Source organism: Neofelis nebulosa, chromosome 10, assembly GCF_028018385.1.
Source record: "Neofelis nebulosa isolate mNeoNeb1 chromosome 10, mNeoNeb1.pri, whole genome shotgun sequence".
NCBI lineage: Eukaryota > Metazoa > Chordata > Mammalia > Carnivora > Felidae > Neofelis > Neofelis nebulosa.
The window spans coordinates 109,846,424-109,866,752 of NC_080791.1; the positions used below are offsets into that span (position 1 = coordinate 109,846,424).

A 20,329-nucleotide genomic window follows, 5' to 3' on the forward strand; every position below is an offset into this window, starting at 1 on the left:
GGCCTCCAAAACCGTGAAATAATAAATCTTTGTTATATGTTTGGGGACTTTGCTATGACAGCCCTCGGAAACTAACAGACCCAGGTTCCCCACTAATGACCAGAACCTACAGAGACCCTAAAACCAAGGAGCGGGGAGCACCGGTTGTTAAAGATGTCCCCTTCTCTCACCTGCTCATCCTAACAGAGGCCGCAGCAGGGCCCTGAGAGCTTGGAGCTGTTCGGGATCGTGATCAGCGCCCCCACCAGGGAGGGCCGAGTGGGAGGCAGCAAACACGAGCAGTGAGCAGTGCCAGCACGACCAGTGAGCAGGAAGACCTCCGGAGGGACACCGGGCCAAGTCTTCAAGGATGAGGAGGAGGGGGAGGTGGTTTAGGTGTGGGGCAGCTGGAGCCAAGGCAAAGGAGCAGCCAGCCTAGTGGATGTCCACTGAGGCCAGAGGCCAGGGTGAAGGTGCTCAGGGGAGACCAAGGGCAGACACGTGGACTCTGACGCCAGGTCAGGGGCTCGCGTGCACGGCAAGGGGCGTGGACTATATCTCCAAGGTCAGGAGGTGCCACCAAAGAAACCAGGCAAGGGAAAGAGACTTGCAATGTACAGGGACCACTCGGGTCGTTGTGAGGAAGCTGGATCTGAGGAGGCAAGGCTAGAAGGTAGCAAACAATGAGGAAGATGTTCTAATGTAGGCAAGAGATCGTGAGAACCGAACTAAGAAACGTGGCGCCATCGGACGGCCAGCACCTTTCAGATGAGGGGTGGCAGCTGCAGGTAAGGACTCTTGGCTCCTGTTTTAAAAGCGGGATGAATGGTGGTGATGCCAAGTTAAAGAACAGAAGCGGCTGTAGGTAAAGACCGGTGAGGAAGAGCAACACTCGTGGCCCCTGTGAGGGCCATGCGGTCCCGAGTCCCCTATGGTCAAGTCCTGAGTTTTCCCAACCTCCCCCCCCCCCCCGCCCATGATGGTTCCCTGCGCCCCTAGGACACAGGTGTGGAGCCCCAGGAAGTGAGACCCAGGTAAGCCAGATGCTCTGGCCACCAGGCCCTGCAGAGGCTTCACCTGGGGGCAGGGAGGCAGACAGAGCCCAGGGAACTGGGGAAGGGAGGCCAGGCAGCACAGGGATGCTGCAAACCCCTCCCCTTCCACAAAAGTGGCTTCCAGGCTGATGAGGCAGCAGGCAGCGAGGACCCCTCTCTAGGAAACCAGCAGCCCAGGGCGGGGCTGCAGCAACCAGCACTTAGTGGGCACCGGGGAAGCGGCTGCCTCAGTCTCCCCTCCAAGGCCGGTGGCCCTTGAGCCCCGCTGTGCTCAGGTTTTCCAACCCACATCCAACTCAGTCTTCAGCATGAATGGACAGCCAAGATCCCCAGCTATTTGAGGGGATCGCCCCAAATTCACCAAGACAAATGGGGAATAAAAAACAGGGAACTCTGGTAATATGGAGAGCAGATAGTTAGGAAAAAAAACTATAATTAATCTCTGAGAAGTAAGAGAAGCTATCGCATTGAGAGGCGGCAGCTATTTTAAAGGCAACGAGGAAGAGCTCTAGGAAATTAAAAATAGAGTTGCAGACATTTTTAACCATAATAAATAGAAGAAGGAGAAGACAGTCGAGGACATCGCCCAGAAAGCATAACAGGAAGACCGGCACATGGCAGTCCCGGGGCCAGGGACGTGCATTTCGGTGGCGGTGGCAAGGGCACTCTGAGGTGCCAGAGCGACACCACAAGTCACAGCTGGCAAAGGGACCGGAAAGGCTCCACCAGCTTCCCGCATGAGTTTGCTGGCCAGACCGTCACAAATCACTGCAGCCTTGGTGGCTTAAAGCAACAAAGATGTATTCCCTTTTTGTTTGGGAGGCCAGAAAAGTTCAGCATCAGTTTCATGGGCCCAAATCGAGGTGCTGGCAGGACCGTGCTCCCCCAGAGGCCTGGCCGTGGGGGGTGGTGTCCTACCCTACAGCCCCCAGCTTGCAGCCCCTGCCAGCTGCCTCTGTTGTGGCCACATCCCTCCAGTCTCGGCCTCTGTGGTCACTTGGTCTTCCCTGCCAAGTGTAGCCTCATGCCTCTCTCTCCTGAGGACACGTGTGATGGCATTCAGGGTCCCTGGATAATCCGGGATCACCTCATGTCAAGGTCCTTCACTTCATCGCCTCTGCAAAGACCCCTTTTCCTTATAAGGTGCCACCTACAGGTTCTAGGGATGAGGACCTGGAGATCTTTGGGGGCCATCCCTCAGGCTACTACACTTTGGAAAAGGAGGAGAAGGTCTTCAACAGTGACACTGAGCCTGAGGCTACTTTTGAGGGAAGATATCCTCCAACCTAGAACGCTCCACCTAATTAAACTACCAATCAAGTGTGAGGGCAAAATAAAGACCTTTTAAGGCACGCCTGGCCAAGGCAAGTTCACTGCCCAGGAGCCCTGGTGCTGGGGAAGCTCCTGGGAGAGGGGCACTAACAAGATAAGGAAGTAAATGAACCAAGATGAGGAACCTGGGAGCCGGCATAGAAGGAGGTGAGGAGAGTTCTCTGGAAGATGGTGACAGAGCCCAGAGAGCCACCGCCTGGGACATCGGCAGAGGGAGGGGAGTTCCAAGAGAGGGCAGGAAAGGGGAGGGTTAAGTAACCAAAAAAACCAGGCTGCATTGCCTCTAGTCCCTGAAAAAATGGAGAGGAGATGGCAATTTACAATTTAGGGATGAAAAAGAAGGTAAATAGTAACTCCAGGAAATGGAGAAGTCACACAAGAAAATGTTACCATGTATACATTTGGGTTCACCAATGTGAATATTTACTTGATTTTAATACTGTAAAAGCTAAAAATGTACTTTAACAAAAATGGTCGCCTAACCATGCTGGGAATGGAGACGGGGAAAATGGGTACACATGGGGGGGCTGGGTGGGTGGTAAAAGCCAGCTGGATCTTCCACGGCAGAAGCCCAGCTCAGCACACGGAGTCAAATGCTCCGTGCAGACAGGGTGTAAGCAGCTAGGAGCAGAGGGTTTGTCTCTGGAAAGACAATCCGGGAGGGCGGGTCGGACAGGGGACTTAGGGGGGTTTTAGAGGCCTCATGACACAATTTGACTTTCCCAAGTGTCCACATGTGTTCTTTTGATAAAATTACGGTTAAATTTAGTAAGAGGAAAAGCACACTCTATGAACAGCTGCAATTTCTTTTGAGGTTCTTCCAATCTAGCCCCCCACCCCTTTCCTCCTCCCCTGATCCCTAGGGGCTACCAGTCAGGTGCTGGGGGGGGGGGTGCTCCCCTTTGTGGATTTTACACTGGTTAGATACATGTGTGCCCAGATCATACACTTGTGTTTTAATTTTTCCATAAATGATACACTGTCATCTTTTAACTCACCTTTTTCACCCAACTTATTTGGAATCTTTCCACACTGGTGCAAGCAGATCTAAATGATTAATTTTAACAGCTGTATAATAGTATATGTACCACAGCTTATCCCCAAATGAGGGACACAGGGGTGGTCTCCAAATGTTAGCTATTAAAACTGTGACGTATAGATTGACAAACGGATCACTATTGAAACTGAGGGGCTGGTACCCGAAATTCACTGTACTATTTGCTCCATTTTGATGTATGTTTGAAAAAAGCCATAATAATGTCCATTGAAATGTTAAAGATGAATAACCCTGAATCCATATATAAAACACGCAGGAATTTCTCCAGGGCCCACAGCTAGAACTGGAACTCCTGCCTCAGATTGCAGGCACTTTCTAAACATCGATACTGCCAAACAGTTCTCCATAGCAGTTGTCCCAATAATTCATGCAGCTGCCAGAAGCACAACAGAATTTCTATTTCCCCACATCTCTACCAAGTCTTCTACTGTCAGACTTGTATTTTTGTCAACCTCACGGGCAGAAAACCATTTCCCTGATTATTAGGCAAGTCGGATATTTTCTCAAGACTGCTGACGTATTTTTAGGCTTTTTCTTTTATGGATTGCCTGTTCATATCATTTGCCCCTTTTTCTGCTGGACTGCTTGTCTTCCTCTGAGTTGTAATAAGTCTTTACATACATTAGATACGAATCCATTCTCTATTATAGACGTGGCAGTTATCTTCCTGCAGGACAGAGCAGTTAGCAAGCTCTAGGAAGAGGAGAGAGTGAGGACGTGGGGTGGGCGGTAAGAAACGAGCAAGCTCAGGGAAGGGTTCCGTGGCACAGGTGAAAGACTGGCCTTGAAGTGGATACGGAACACCTCCCTCCTCTGAGACTGAAGCACCTACATTTGCTGGGACAGTCCCCGTGGAAACATGCCACAGGCAGCTACAATATGCAGGTGGTCGAGACCCAGTATCACCCACTAACCTGATGCACTGACCCGGCCAAGGCCTGAAATGACCACTAGCTCTTGCACTGTGGCTCTCCAGGCTGAGAAGCCCGGACACCACATTCCAGGAGGCACAACCGGAAGAGTAGCAGCCCAGGAAGACAACTCTGCAGATGGCAGGACTCCCTGTTCACACCCAAACTCCCTGTGAGCAGCAGCTGCTCCAAGAACCAGAGTAATGAGTCCAAGCTGCACCACAGATGAGCGATACTCAACTTTAAGAAAAACGCCTGGCCAGTCAGAGCGGCCAAAGATACAGACTAGACAAAGCAGTGGCATTTCCCTCTGAGAGAGTTTTAAAAGAACTCAGGCAGTTTTCTGAATGAGTTGGTTTGGGTCACGTGACTTTTGGAAGAGCAAAATGTTAGCCTGACTGTACGACACTTCTTGAACTTCTGTTACGACCATCTGTCCTCAGAAAATGGGGAAGCATACAGTTTTATACCTGTATTTTGTCACGTGCCTACAAAATGCTGTCTTAATATTCTTTCTTTAGAGGAAAAACAGCAAAAGTTAAACATGTTTGGAGTCTCGATAATAAGTATGTTTTACGTTACAATGTACCAGAGATCAGAGACATGGAGCCCTCAGCACAACCTGGCCAAAGAACCAGCGAACAGCAAGACCGAGAACTTCAATCCCCTCCCACACCCCCGACTCAGTTCTCAACCAACATAAAACCAGCTGAGGGTGGCTGTTCAGTTAAAATCTGATTTTCAGATAAATAGCATTTTTTTCAAAGTATAAGTGTATTTCATGCAATATTTGGGGCATACTACAAAATTGTTTGTTGTTTCCCTGAAATTTAGATCTAACTGGGCATCCTGTATTTTATTTGTATTTCACCCCACCGAGCCAGCAGTGCTGAGGGCCCGACTGGGTCTTAGGAGGAAAGAAACATGTCAAGAGAGTTCTCAGATGCTGGCATCACATCAGAGGGCAGGGATAACACTGGTTAAGATGCCAGGGGTCCAACTGCCTGAGTTCAGATCAGGGCTCCACCAAGCTCACTGACTCTGGGCAAGTTGCTTAACCTCTGGCCATCAGTTTCTTATCATAGCGATGGCAATGGCACATAGGGTTGTTACAAAGATCAAATGAGTTAATGCTGGTGAAGTCTCAGAGCAGTGCCTGGTATATAAGCAGTCTTTATTATTATAACTGTCCGCTTCCAGTACTACAAGCTGGGCTGCGAGGCTGGACCTGCTTCTGATGGACGGAGGTGGCAAGGGAGGGGTCGTGAAGGGAGAGCCAGAGGACAGCCGAGGCCCGGTCGGGGCCGGGGCTGTTCCACGAAGCAGGCTGTTCATGGAGATGACACTCTGAAGCATGCCTCGACGCCAACAGCCTCCTTATAACAAGACAACGTGAGAAACGGGGTCCGCCTGCCCAGCCACATCACGTCATCGAGAACCCACCACGAGCCACACGCAGGAGGTGTGGCTCGCTCCTGCTCGTGCCCGCTGGCTCCTCGCCTCTGCTTCTGTCCAACTCTGTGCTCAGTGGCATAGCACTGGGAGGCTGCGGTCAGTCACAGGGGGCAGCTGTATACCACAGAAATCGGCAACCTTGACGATCAGGGCCCTCTTCTCCCCTCCCGGAGCCATCGCTGAAAGAGCACCGAGATGGCCCAAGTATGCCACCTTGATGCAGAGACAGGCGGGGGTGGCTGAGAGAATGACGCTCCTTCTCCATTTTCCCTTTTGGCTACAGAACTCAAATAAAGAGGCCTCTTTCATTTGTAAAAGCCTGATGTCCAAGGGCTTGATTCAGTTAAAACATGAGGGTGAGCTAAGGAAGAAATGAATCTGGCACTCTCTCCACGTCTTAAGGAAATTCAGAAACCGGGGGCGCCTCGGGGGTTCAGTCAGTTAAGCATCCGAGGTTCCGGCTCAGGTCATTATCTCACGGTTTGTGAGATTTAGCTCCGCACTGGGCTCTGCGCTGATGGTGCAGAGCCTGTTTGGGATTCTCTCTCTCTCTCCCTCTCTCTCTCTCTCTCTCTGTCTCTCTCTGCCCCTCCCGTGCTCACTCGCTCTCTCAAAATAAACTTAAAAAGGGGCGCCTGGGTGGCGCAGTCGGTTAAGTGGCCGACTTCAGCCAGGTCACGATCTCGCGTCTGTGAGTTCGAGCCCCGCGTCGGGCTCTGTGCTGACAGCTCGGAGCCTGGAGCCTGTTTCCAATTCTGTGTCTCCCTCTCTCTCTGCCCCTCCCCCGTTCATGCTCTGTGTCTCTCTGTCCCAAAAATAAATAAAAAACATTGAAAAAAAAAAATTTAAAAAGAAAATAAACTTAAAAAAAATTTTTAAATTAAAAAAAAAAGTGAAGTTCAGAAGCCACTCTGCAACACCTATTAACCTGTGAGAATATCAAAATAAAAATTCTTTCGATAATCTCATTTAACAACATGAAAATTATTCTTTTGTTTTGACCGATTCCTTCGTTCGTATCCTTGAGGCCTTTTCTTCCCCTCCCTCTCTTCTTAACCAACATAGGCACGTGCAGGTTGAAGTGTGAGGACTTAAAATAAAAGCTACTGGATGTACACATCAAACAACTATTCTAGAACACAACCTACCCCCCCCTTCCTGCTCCCCCAAATGACACACCCCCCCAAAGCCCAAACCAAACAGCCCCTGCTAACAATCATGAGCAGGCCACCAAAGGTCACCGGGCGGCTGAGGACAGAGGCCTTCAAATGGAGAGACCAAAGGAAAGTAGCAAAAAAAAGCAACTGGGAGGAAACAGCCTGAGCAAGGAAAAAAAAAGGAAAGAAAAAACACAGACACCCATAATATCCTCAGAGAAATCAAAGATTACACCAGCAAATCAACAGACAACTACGCACATATTGTTAAAGAACCATTCAGGCAGCAAAAAGAGTTCTTGGAAATTAAAAATATGACCGGAGAAACGAACAAACGAATCAACAGAAAGAAGCCAAGGTAGAGGAGACTTCCTAGAAACGGAAGCAGAAAGACAAAGAAATGGAAAACAGACCCAAGAGTGAAAAGGGACAGACCAAGTGCTCCAGGGGCCAAGTGACAGGAGTGTCAGAACAAGAGAACAGAGGAAAAATGAAAGATTTCAAGAAACTCCTGGATGTCCAAGAGAACATCTCCACACAGAAGGACACGCCATGAGCCAACAGGATGGATGAACCCAGACACACACCAGGCAGGTCGTGAAACTTCAGGTCCTGGGAGCTTTCAGAAAAGGGGGAGAAGGAAAAAGGACACAGAGAATCAGACATCAGCAAGGTTTTGGATTTCTCAACAGCAACTCAGGAGGCCAGAACAGTACAAAGCAATCCTTCAAAATTGCAAAGGAAAAATGACTTCCTTTTCCAACTCCTTATCCAGCTCAACTACCAACTACTTATGAAGGTAAAATGAAGGCAGGGGCTGCCACGCCTGACTCTCCCTGGCGCTCGACACTTCTTTTCTCAGAAAGCTACCTTGGAGGAGCTCCACCCAAGCAAGGCCACGGACAGGCCCACGAGGGTGGCAGGAGCTGCAGCGAGAGGCGGCAGGAGACCCCGGGGAGCACGTACGTGGGGAGAGAGGGGCGCTGGGTAAGGCAAGGACCTGGCAGGACCCCTCCGTGGGGGCACCCCGCCCTCCAGGGGACCTGAAGGGGAAGTGGAGCCAGCTTTCCTACTGGTGGGCCCCACGGCAAACCTAGCCGAATGTGACTGCAAGGCACAGAGGCGGCATGAGTGACACCCTAGCCCGAGCCGTCTGTCCCCAAGCACCAGCAGGGGAATTATGTCAAACCTGCCCCACTGACAGCAGTTCTCCTACAGAGACACACATTTGCTCGGCTGCGGGTAGAATACCCTAGAATTCCCCCCAGCAGGTGCCTCTAGGGAAGAGAGATGAGGAAAAGGTTTATCTTTCACCATTTACCCTTGTGACTTCACATCATGTAACTGATTATTCACAATACGAAGTAAATGCAACATGTGACGAGGGGATCCTCCTACTCTCGCGGCCCCTTCTTGGTTCCGCACCCACACCGCTGAGCCAGGAGGATGTCTGGTGTCCCCTTCCTGCTGCTTCTCACCGGGCGCTAGTTAGCTAGTGCTGGTTAAGGCTGGACCTCAAGCTCTCTGTGGTCAGGTGTCACTTGTCTCTGCACTTGCTCCAGCAGCGCAGCAGAGGGAGGTTCATTTTCTGCCGTCTGGATACCAGGCCCCTTCTCGTTCGCCTAATTCACACTACAATCCCAGGGGGTCGACCCTCGCTTCACTGATAAGAAAAATCCACCTTGGAAAGACCCACAGGAATAGCCAGCTCAGTATCACCGAGCCCATCCAAATCCGCAGCCCCTGTTTTTCACGAGAGTACCCAGTTTGTTTGGTGCCTGGTTCACAGCAGGGTTCCAGAACCGTTCACCTGAACCAAAATGCAACTGGGTTGGAATTAAAATTTTCTAGGGGGTCTTTCCATGCTCTGAGACCCAGAAAAAGAGGTCAAGAGCTCAGTGGCCGATGCAGGTGGCATCTCTGCCCAGCGCCGGCCGTTACAAAACAGGTAAGAGCTTCCTAAGTCACAGACTTAGCCTACAGGGGACTAGGTCGTGGGTGGGGGCGAGGGGGTGGCATTCAACAGTTTACGGAGATAAATAATCACATACCATATGGTTCACACACTGTAGTACAATTCAATGGCTTTTAGTACACGGAGTTGCACATCCATCACCACAATCAGTTATAGAACATGTTCAACCCCCACCCCACCCCCACCGACTCCCAGCTCCCCCAGCCTCTCGGCCATCACTAACCTGACTCTCTCTATGGATTTGCCTATTCTGGACATCTCATATAAAAGGAATAACAAGGTCCTTTGTCACTGGCTTCTTTCACCCAGCCTAAGGGGTTCAGGGGCCATCATGTTGCAGCAGGAGTCAGTACGTCGTTTCTTTGAATTGCCACGTAATGTCCCGTTGCATAGATAGAACACATTTTATTTATCCACTCATTAGTTGATGGACATCTGCGTTGTTTCTACCTTTTGGCTATTATGAACAAAGCTGCTATGAACATCTGGGAGCAAGTGTTTGGGTGCACGTGTGTTTTCATCTCTCTTGGGCAGGCATGTATTAGCTGGCTCACATGGTAACTCTATGTTTAACTGCCAGACTTTTCCACAGCAGCTGCTCCATTTCATAGTCTACCAATTCCTCCACATCCTCACCAGGCCTTATTATCTGTCTTTTTGGTTAGCCATTCCAGTGGGTATGAAGTAGTATTTCATTGTTTTGGTTTACATTTCCCTGATGGCTAATGATGCCGAGCATATTTTCATGGGCCATCTGTCTATCTTCTTTGGAGAAAAGTCTACTCAGATCCCTTGTCCATTCTTAAGTTGGATTATTTGTCTTTTTGCAATTGAGTTGTAAGAATTCTTTATATATTCTAGATACAAGGTCTAGATGCAAGTTCCCTCTGAGACATGAGATTTACAAAAATTTTCTCCCATTCTTTGGGTTACCTTTTTGCTTTTGTGACAGTGTCCTTTGCTGCACAGAAGTTTTTAATATTGAGGAAGTCCAGTCAATTTTTTTTTTATTGTTTGTGCTTTTGCTGTTGTAGATTAGAAACCACTACCTACCTCAACATCACAAAGATTTATGATTGTTTCCTTCTCAAAGTTTTATAGTTTTAGCTTTTGCATCCAAGTCTTTGATCCTTTTTGATTTCTGTCTGTGGTGTGAGGTAGGGGTCCAATTTCGTTCTTCGTTCTTTTGCATGTGGATATCCAGTTGTTCCTGTACCATTTGTTGAAAAGGCTATTCTTTCCCCCATTAAATTGTCTTGGCACCCCTGTCAAAAGTGAACTGACTCTAAGTGTGACAATTTACTTCTGGGTTCTCAATTCTATTCCACTGACCTACATGTGTGTCTTTAGGCCAGCCACACTCTCTTGATTACAGTAGCTTTGTACAAAGTTTTGAAATCAAAGTGTGAGTCCTCCACTTGTGTTCTTTTTCAAGATTCTTTTGGATATCCGCTTCCCTTGCATTCCCATGTGGATTTTAGGACCATTGTGTCAATTTCTGCAAAGAAAGGCAGCTGGGATGGTGAAAGACTTTGCACTGAATCTTTAGAACAATTTGGGGAGTACTGCCATTTTAATAATATTAACACTTCTGATCCATGAACATGGTGTGTCCATTTATTTAGGTTTCCTTAAATTTATTTCAACAATGCTTTAGGCTCTTGTAAGTTTTACACTTCACGTTTTTTGTTAAATTTATTCCTAAGAGTTGTATTCTTCTTGATGCTATTATATATGGAATTGTTTTCATTTTCAACTTGTTCATTGCTACTGTACAGAAATACAATTGATTTTTATATGTTGATCTTATGTCCTGCAACCCTGCTAAACTCCTTTATTCATTTTAATAGATTCTGAGTGGATTACTTGGGTTTTCCTATACAAGATCGTGTCAGCCGCAAATAAAGATACTTCTTTTTTTCCAATCTGGATGCCTTTCATTTCATTCTCTCTCCTAATTGCCTTTGATGACCAAATTTAAACTGGTGACTAATTTAGATTTGGAGATAGCCCCTTCCCGGAAGCAGCAGCTCTTCTGACCCAGAGGAAGCCAGAGCCCTCATTCCTGTGCTTGTCACGTCTGTTAAGTGGATGTTTCCACACAGATTTAGCCTTTAGGAGAGGCTTCCTGGTTGGTTACTCTCCACTCACCTACCCACATCCCTCTGCCCTGCACCTAGGGAAGCTGTGACGTGTGAAAGGGCTCCCTTTGCAGGGTGGCTTCCCACAGGTTCAGCCAATGGGAAGCACAGGAGGAGAGGCAGCATGGGTATATCTTTTCTATGGGCTTGGGTGCCACAGTCCTGACTGGGTGCATCCTGCCACTATGACAGTCCCTGCTGGGCATTCCTGCCTCCATGCTGCCAACCCTCCCTGAAGTCTAGAGGAAGCACTATTTCCTCTCCCGACCCTGTCAAGCCTTGTGGAAGTGATGGCTTCCCACTGCTGTCTGTTCTGGGTGCCTCAATTCCCCTGGTTTGGTGCCTGATTTGCCTTGCCTGATTAATTCAGTTTCTCAGAATCAGTGTGTGACCTCAACCATTCCTGGCCAGGCTTTACTGCTATTCTGCTAGATACCACGCCCCAAGCATCCCTCTGGGAGGAAGGGGTAGAACCTGGCTCAGACAACTTGGTTTTCTGGGTAAACTGATCACATAAGTGCCCAGTCCATGAGCCAAGGAGACAGTGAGGAAACTCAATGGCAAAGTGCTTCAGTGTCCAGAAGGAAGGAAGTAAAAAGCAACTCACATAGGATATGACCTTGACCATGGCTGCTGCTGCTTATTCTCCCTATTCTTGATCCAGGAAAACATATCTTTGCAGCCCCCTGATCTGACCTTTCACCCTCTGCTTTGGAATTTAAGCACAAAAACTGGACGAGAGGCTTTTCCAAGATAGAGTCCTAGGCATCCACTATTGTTGGTTTTACCTTTTTACTTAAATGAAGTTAGTTAACATACAGAGCAATATTGTTGGTTTTATCCTAATGACCACAGCCATGTGGCAGGATGTCAGAAGCACTGATAACGTTCGCACGGGCTACGTGCTGCACACCATCTCATTTAGTCACCCAAAACCTTATCTGGAGGGTTACAGCCCCAGCTTTGTAAGTAAAGAAACAGAAACTCAAGACAAATAGCTTGGTCATGGTTTCAAAGCCCAAAGGCACCCACAGTCCAGTCCGCCCGTCATCCCAAATGGTGCCTCACTCCTGGCCTTAATTCCCAGGAGCCCCCTGTGGACACCATCCTCTCCCCTTCTTGCCTCTTGACCCCCAACTACCCTTCCTCAACCATCACACTTGCCCTGGCCACACCTCGGCATTCCATCACCGTGTGAAGGGCTGCCTCCTCTCTCTAGCTGGCTCAGTGTCACATCTGGGCCACCCCCTCTACCACACTTTCCCTCACAGGTTAACTGTGCCTCATCACGGTCAAGCTCCCCATCAGTGGACTGAGCACCCAACTGAGTGGAAGAGAAACTTTCCCTAGGGTGTTCTGGAGTTCCTCAGAAATAACCAGAGGCTCCCATGCTCACAGTGGCCTTTACCCTGCCCTGCACACCCAGGGAGGAGGGGAAGGCAGGGGAGGTGACGGCAGGGGAGGGGATAACAGGGTGCCTGCCAGGAGCTCCAACCCCTACCCTACTGGGCAGGTTCTAACTTGTCAAGACTCCCTTTTCTGCTCTGCTGGCATGTTCGTCTGAATACAACAGTTTCTCCCCAGTGTTGAGGGCAGCATCCCAGGCGAGAACTTCAGGCTTTGTGGGAACCAGGCTTTTGGGACCTGAGGTAGTAAGTGAATTAGGAAAGACCCAGGCGGCAGACTGCCTTTCCCATCTTCTCAGTCCCAACCCGAAAGCTACCTACTCCAAGCCGTCTCCTCAGTGTTGCCACCCTCCATCTGAGGGAAGAGGTCATGTGTTACAATAGTTGTAGAAACAATAATAATGGCTGTAAGTGTCTGTAAAGTGCCAGGCCCTGCACTAGGTCATCCCCCAACACTTATAAGGTGGGTATTGTTGCGTTTGGCAGTTTTATTGACCTGTAACTTGTATACTATATTTAACAACAATATACTTCTGGCTCTCTGCAGTTTATAAGGTACTATTTATTTATTTATTTATTTATTTATTTATTTTTAAGTTAAGAGTCCAGTAAGTATTTTTTGTTTTGTTTCGTTTTTTTAAATGTTTATTTATTTGAGAGAGAGAGAGAGAGGGAGACAGAGAATCCAAAGTAGGCTCCGTGCTGACAGCAGAGAGCCTGATGTGGGGCTTGAACTCACAAAACATGAGATTATGACCTGAGCCAAAGTCGGTCGCTTAACCAACTGAGCCACCCTAGCATCCCAAGATACTTTAAAAGACACTGCCATTTGCTACTAACATCAACCTTGCCTAGTAGGAAGGGCAGGCGTTACCTTCATTTTGTTTATTTTTTTAAAGTTTTATTTATTTTGAGAGAGAAAGAGAGACAGAACGAATGGGGGAGGGACAGAGAGAGAGACAGACAGACAGACAGACAGACAGATGGAATGGGGGAGGGGCAGAGAGAGGGAGAGAGGAAGAATCCCAAGCAGGCTCTACACCCTCAGCACAGAACCCAATGGGGGCTCAAACCCACAAACTGTGAGATCATGACCCCAAGCCAAGATCCAGAGCCAGATGCTTAGCCGACTGAGCCACCCGGGTGCCCCATCTTCATTTAATAGATAAGGAAAGCCCCGTCTGCTGACCCACATCACTTCTTGCACTCCTTGCTGCTGCTGACGCCACCGTGTTCTTTCATACAACACACTGTGTCAACAGTCCCAGGAGCTGGAAGGGTAGAGGGAAAAGCAGCCGGGGTCCTGGGTGGGGGGCGGTGAGGTCTGGCAGGAACCTCCCTCTCTGCAGGGCAAGAGAAGCCTAGACAAGGTGCAGGTGGGGGCCAGATGCTGCTGTGATTCCATGGAAAGGGCGAAGTCTTAGTCAGAAAAGTCAGGTTCAAATTCCAGCTTTGCCACCATCTGGTCGAATGACCTTGAGGATCACTCCACCTCTCTGCACTCATGTGATAGAGTGACGGAGGAACTACAGGATTTGGTTTTCCTCCCTGACTCCAGGCACAGAGTACCCAAAACCCTTGGAATTTCCTGAGTGGTAGGGGAGTCCAGAACAACTTTTCTTATTCATAACAACCCCCTTTCAAAGGCATCTGAGCTGATGCTAACGAAGGGGCTCCTGAGGAGCCTCTAGATAGCTCTGGGAACAAACCATCTGAGTAGAAAGCTGCAACTTTCGAGCCCCACATGGGGTTCTGTGCTGACGGTGTGGAGCTCGCTTGGGATTCTGTCTCCCCCTCTCTCTGCTCCTCCCCTGCTTCCTCTCTATCTCGGTCTCTCAAAAATGAATAAACATTTGAGAGGGAAAAAAACCAACCTCTAAACAAGGAGGTTCAGGGAGCTTCCAGGATGGTGAACGCATCCACACACGCCAAGAGGATGGTGCACCCCAATCCATGCGGACAGAGGCTCCTGCACGCAGGACTCTTCCAGACTTCACCTATACCCGTCCTAATCTGGCTGTCCAACTGGATCCTTTACAATAAACTGGAAGGAAAGCACTTCTCTCAGTCCCATGAACAGTTCTAAAAACTTATCAAACCATGGGGTGCCTGGGTAGCTCAGTTGGTTAAAATGTCCGACTTCGGCTCAGGTCATGATCTCGTGGGTCGTGAGTTCGAGCCCCGCGTCGGGCTCTGTGCCGACAGCTCGGAGCCTGGAGCCTGCTTCGGATTCTGGGTCTCCCTCTCTCTCTCTGCCCCTCCCCTAGTGTGTGTGTGTCTGTCTGTCTCTCTCTCTCTCCTTCCCTCAAAAAAATGAATAAACATTAAAAAAAAACTTTTTAATCACCAAACCTGAGATGGGGATCACAGTCATCTCCAACTTATCGCTAGTTTGTTAGAGGTCCAAAAAGGCAATCGCAAAAGTCCTACAATTAGTGTCAGGTGGATACTGTCTTGTGCGACTGAGCGATTCACCCATGATGTCTGTGCTAACTCTGGGTAGTGTCAGAACTGAATTGCGTTGAAAGATTCCCAGTTGGTGTCTACAGAAAACTGGAGAACCAGTTGGTGTGAAGAAAAAACCACCCATATATTTGTTGTCAGAAGTATTATGAGTAGAAAATGGCTCAGAACCTGTTAGTCCATCAATGGAACATCAATTGCAACGCAGAGGATTGACAATTAATCAACCTGCCATAAATGAAACCTCAGACCATTCTCCTTCAGTGTTGTAAACTATTAAGCCTCAATACATACTCCAAGGGCTATGATTAGATTTCATACAATCAGAGCCATCAAATGTTTATTGAGCACCCACTGCCCATAACACATACTTGAGAGACAGAAGATAAGCTAACACATGGCCTCTGCCTTCAATGAACTTTCTGGGGGCACCTGGGAGGCTCAGTCGGTTAAGTGGCCGACTCTTGATTTCAGCTCAAGTCATGATCTCACAGTAGTGAGATCTAGCCTCTCATTGGGGTCTGCACTGGGCATAGAGCCTCCTTGGGATTCTCTCTCCCTCTCCCTCTCCCTCTGCCCCGTCCCCACTCACGCTCACGTCCCCACTCATGCTCACGTGAGTGAGTGCACTCACTGTCTCTCAAATAAACAAACAAACAAACAAACAAACAGATATCTTAAAGCCTTTCAAAAAATTCTTTTCCATCTGGTGAGGAGACAAGACTAGCGCATTTGAAATATAAGGGATTGGGGTGCCTGGGTGGCTCGGTTGAGTGTCCAACTTCGGCCCAGGTCATGATCTCACTGTTCGTGAGTTCGAGCCCTGCATCGGGTGTCTCTCTCTGCCCCTCCCCTGCTCTCTCTCTCTCTCTCAAAAATAAATAAACATTAAAAAAAATTTTCTTAAAGAAATATAAGGGATATTAAACAGCCAGCATATGCAAAGGAATTTTGGAGATAAAAGGGAGATGGGGGAAGAGTTAAACGGTTGAGGACAGCTAAGTGTCATGGAGGAGGGGCTTGATCTGGGTTCAGAGGAAGAACCCATTCCAGAGGCCCCAGTGGGTGGTGGCACCTGGCCCACAGGACATCAGCACCTGCCCAGCATGGACCAGTGGTGACAGGCAGGGCCAATCAGACTTTCCCTGTAAGCATGGTCTTGCCTGATTAGTTTAGAGTCAGGGTCGGGTGATACCAAGTAGATGCTGATCAGGTGAGGAACCAACAAAAGATGAAACTGGAGAGGTTTAGTGAAATGATAAGCAGAGAAAAATTGTTCATTCCTTCACTCACTCAATATTGATTGAGCCTTTGCAATATGCCAGCTACTGTTAGGCACTGGAGATACAGCTGAACAAGAGAGAAGAGGTCCCTGCCTGCATGAAACTGACTATTTCCTACTAGTCAGGAGGAGATCAAGGGCACAAATGAGATCATTCCAGACCCAGCCACTCAGATAAATTAAGCACTGACTGTCTTCTTGCCTCAGACTTCCTCCTGATGACAGGAATCCTTTTGAGTCACCCAACAGAGAATAAAGTCATAGAAGCCACATCCCTCCATCCCTGGTCCAGAACACGAGGAGAAAAGGCACATTTCTTACCAATTTTGCTCTGGTAAGTTTGGGACAAAGCAAAGGGAAAAGTAAGTCCTCCTTCTCACCTGTTCCTCAAACCACACACACACACACACACACACACACACACACACACACTCAACCTGTTACTCCCTTCTTGAATTTTTTTTTTAATGTTTATTTATTTTGAGAGAGAGAGAGAGAGAGAGAGAGAGAGAGAGAGAGAGAATCCGAGGCAGGCTCCATGCTGACAGACCAGGAAATGGGCTTGATCTCACCATGAGATCATGACCTAAGCTGAAATCAAGAGTCAAATGCTTAACTGTCTGAGCCACCCAGGCACCCCTCCCTTCTTGAATTCTTATCCGGACCTGGAGGAATCTGGCTTGTTTGCAGTGGAAGATAACCAGAAGCCATTTCAGGCCTGAGTTTCTCCTCCTCCTGAACCGAGGGAAAGGTTTTCTTCTAAGCAAAAGTTGTCTCCCTTTGGATCTGAGCAGTGGGTCCTGCTCAAATGCCAGAAATCTGTTCTCCCAAAATGTGGGTAGTTACATGCTTTCTCTTCACTGCTGTCTAGAACGTAATCACAAACTCAGCTCTTGAAGAGAACTGATCTTGGCCCTTCCATTTCAGATTCCTGAAGGAGAGCCAGGCCTCCCTGTTCTGCAGCTCCAGAGCATTTCGTCAAGGCCGAAACTGGCCAAGGAACTGGGGCACAGCACGTGTAGACCCCTGGGCCCCTGATCTGGTGCTGTACTAAGAGCAGACCCTTCTCCTGACCACTTGCCGCTTCACCATTTCCACAAGGGACCCCAGTCAAGGGAACCACAGGGCCTTTCCCCCAGATATCACCACCACACAAAGGCACTCGGGCCCAGAGCTCAGAGCCCCTAGGCCCATCTTCCTCTATCCCCAAGTTCTCAGGCAGAACCCATTTCCACTGTCAAATAGGGTTTGCCCACTTTGGGCTCCTCGGTTTTGTCCATTCCTTTCCAGAGCTGTCCCCACAGGCCTATGAGCAATGATCCAGCCCACCCTTCCCCTGGATTCTTGTCTCTAAGGACTGTTCCCAGAATCCCTCTGCCCTCTTCTTTCCTAAGTAGCAAGTTCCAAAGGGAAGAGAAACAATGACCACAGTGTGTACACAGCCCCACCCGGGACAGTGTGCCTATGACCGCTGAGAGGTGGTCCTCTTACCATTACAGGTGGTCTGCAGAGCCCTAGGGAGGCCACGGCATTCCTGGTACTGGAATACCCAAATCTGGGCCCTCAACCCGCCGCCTGTTTATAATTGACGCCGCCTGTTTATAATTGACGTTCTAGGTTAAGCCTCTGTCAATGACTCTCTAGAATTATCCCCTCCCTACAGCTCAGAGGAGAGAGCCAATCTCTGGCCCAGGAGTTGACCTTGAACAGCCTGTTTGAGGGAAGGGAGAAAACAAAACCAGGTCAGGGGTGAGCTGGGAGAGGGCAGTCAAAACCACTGCCTACAGATTAGCGGAAGGATTAAAGGGCAGTGGTGTTTGGCTTTTACAAAGGAAAGAAAGCCAGGGATAGGAGAGTCAGCCAGATGAGAGAGCTTCTGGCCTAAGAAAAGGAGCAGAGAAGGGTGCCTGGGTGGTTCAGTCAGTTAAGCATCTGACTTCGCCTCAGGTCATGATTTCATGGTTTGTGAGTTCAAGCCCCGCGTTGGGCTATCTGCTGTCTGTGGCGCAGAGCCTGCTTCGGATCTTCTGTCCCCTTCTCTCTCTGCCCCCCGCCCCCTGCTCTTCTGTCCCCTTCTCTCTGCCTCTCCCCACCCCCCCATGTTCTATCTCTCTCAAAAATAAACACTAAAAAAAAAAAGAAAGAAAAGGAAAAGAAAAGAAAAAAAAAGAAAGGAAAGGAGCAGAGGATCTGACAGGAGAAGAAAAAATGAGGAGTTTGATGTCTTCTTCCTCTTGCTGAGACCTAAGTCTCAAGTTGCCCCCCTGGGATCTGGAGACACCCTGGTCCTTTCTCCTCTGGGGCCAGGAGACAGGATTCCTCACAAGGGCACATGTTACCTAGCGGCTCTTATGGGCTCTTGGCCTGGTCTGACTTCATTAGCAAGGTTTTTAAATGCTTGAACATACTATTAAACCCACTCAGATCGATGCATTTAACACAGTGTTATCCCCACGACCTCTCCAGTCCTGAATAGGGATACAGCTCCTACCCCCTGATGCCACCCCATACCACCAAAACAAAAACCAGCCCAGGCTGAGCTCAGACAAGAGTTCTTGGAGGAAGCACAGTCAATAATGCACATCTCTATCTTTGCTTAGCTCCCTGAACCCAAGGTTAATAAGTCAGAGAGGCCTTCTCTGCTTCTGAGTTCTTGCTCTCTGCCAGGGCAGGGGGCATCCAGAGAAGGAGGAGGGATAATCCAGGGATGGTCCTGCTAATGAAATGTGGGTGCACCTGCTCTGGGCAGAGGTTCTAAGTCAGGAGGAAGTCCGAATGTCAGGAGTCTCTGGGAGACCTACGAGTTAAATGCAAACTCATTGTGGGAGGGAACCTGCTCACTCCTCTGGGATCCAGGACTTCAACCCTGCACAGGTACTCTGTTCCCACCTTGTGCCCATCTTTCTCCAGAGCCGACAACAAGCAGCGTTCTGCTTCCAAGGAGGGGTGTTAACCACTAATAAACCCTGACAAAGGCAGGCAGCTGCAGATCCCGGAAGAGGAGGCCAGTGACACTCCGGAGGGGCCCTGCCCAGGAACAGTAAGAGTAGAGGGTCGGCTGGAATGCCGAGGCGAGAAACCGGCAGAGGCTCCCTGCGTACAGCACTCTGGCTTCCGAGCCGAGACAGGCCTCATCCTTCCCCGGCATTGGGACAGGCACCCGGTGCCGCTTCCCCGGCTGGAGGCGGAGCAGTGCCACGACTCCCACATCCACCTTGACACTGCCGTCTGGCCGATGAACTGCTGAGAGGATCAGCCGGAGGCAAGAGTTGGCATCAGGCTGGCACACAGGCCTCGGCCTCATCCAGGGGCAGGGCCAGCAGCGAGACTGGTCTGAAGAACATTTCTACAGCATGAGATCATAGTCCAGTGCTTCACATACCTTACTTCAATCTCCTTAGACCACGGAGAAGACAGGACAGGGACATTTATCCCCATCAACAGAGGGGAACTGAGACCCTCTCAACACAAGTACAGAAACAGGTCCGAGAAGGACCGGACAGTCCGAGGCTACTTAGGAAAAGGCACAGACCCTGGGCAAGTACCCCTGGACATGAAGTGACCAAAATCAGGAAAGATGGGAATCCCTTCACCAATGCTCTGGATATGCTGGCAACATGGGTTCAGAGATGGGTGGTCTCTGCTGCTCACGAGGATAACCAGGCATAAGACAAGAACAGGGCTTCACGGTGAGAAGGACCTGGGCTTGGGTCTTAACTCTGCTGTGTGACCCTGGGTGAGTCCCTTAGCCTCCAAGTCTCAATTCTGTCATTTGTAAAATGGGCATCAACAACACATACCTTGCAGGGCTGTTTGCGAAGGCTCAATGGATCAGATTATGAATAGCCAGTTTCTATTTCCAACTGTTCCCAGTTTTTCTCACAGAAGTAGAACCTTCTTCATGAGAGAGGTGGGCAGACAGAAAGGAGAAACATATCCTAACATTCTACTGTTTCTCCAACTTGTGTTAATCTTCCAGCATCGAAGAACTCAAGAAGGACGAGGGTTAAGGGGAAAGGCTGGTGGTTGAAGAGGCTCCGTTAGATGGCTGGGTACGTACCCACCTCTCCCTGTAATCTTCTCCCAGACACCCGCTGGCATCACAGAGGTGCTATG

General features: G+C 49.1%; 1 protein-coding gene and 1 pseudogene across 5 annotated transcripts in view; both read right to left on the bottom strand.

The window, feature by feature from the left end:
* The window catches only part of PC (pyruvate carboxylase), a 102,398-nt gene that overhangs the window by 31,995 nt on the left and 50,074 nt on the right, over window positions 1-20,329 (bottom strand). The window contains exon 1 of one of the 5 annotated variants that reach the window (XM_058689778.1): window positions 17,705-17,836. The exons of the other annotated variants lie outside the window; for them this stretch is intronic. Coding sequence (XP_058545761.1) covers window positions 17,705-17,707 — 3 coding nt within the window. The 5' untranslated portion in view covers window positions 17,708-17,836. Of the gene's footprint in view, window positions 1-17,704; window positions 17,837-20,329 lie in introns of those variants that run through there. 5 annotated transcript variants of the gene reach the window in all.
* LOC131486705 (small ribosomal subunit protein eS25-like) overlaps window positions 19,170-20,329 on the bottom strand; it is an 85,992-nt pseudogene continuing 84,832 nt past the window's right edge.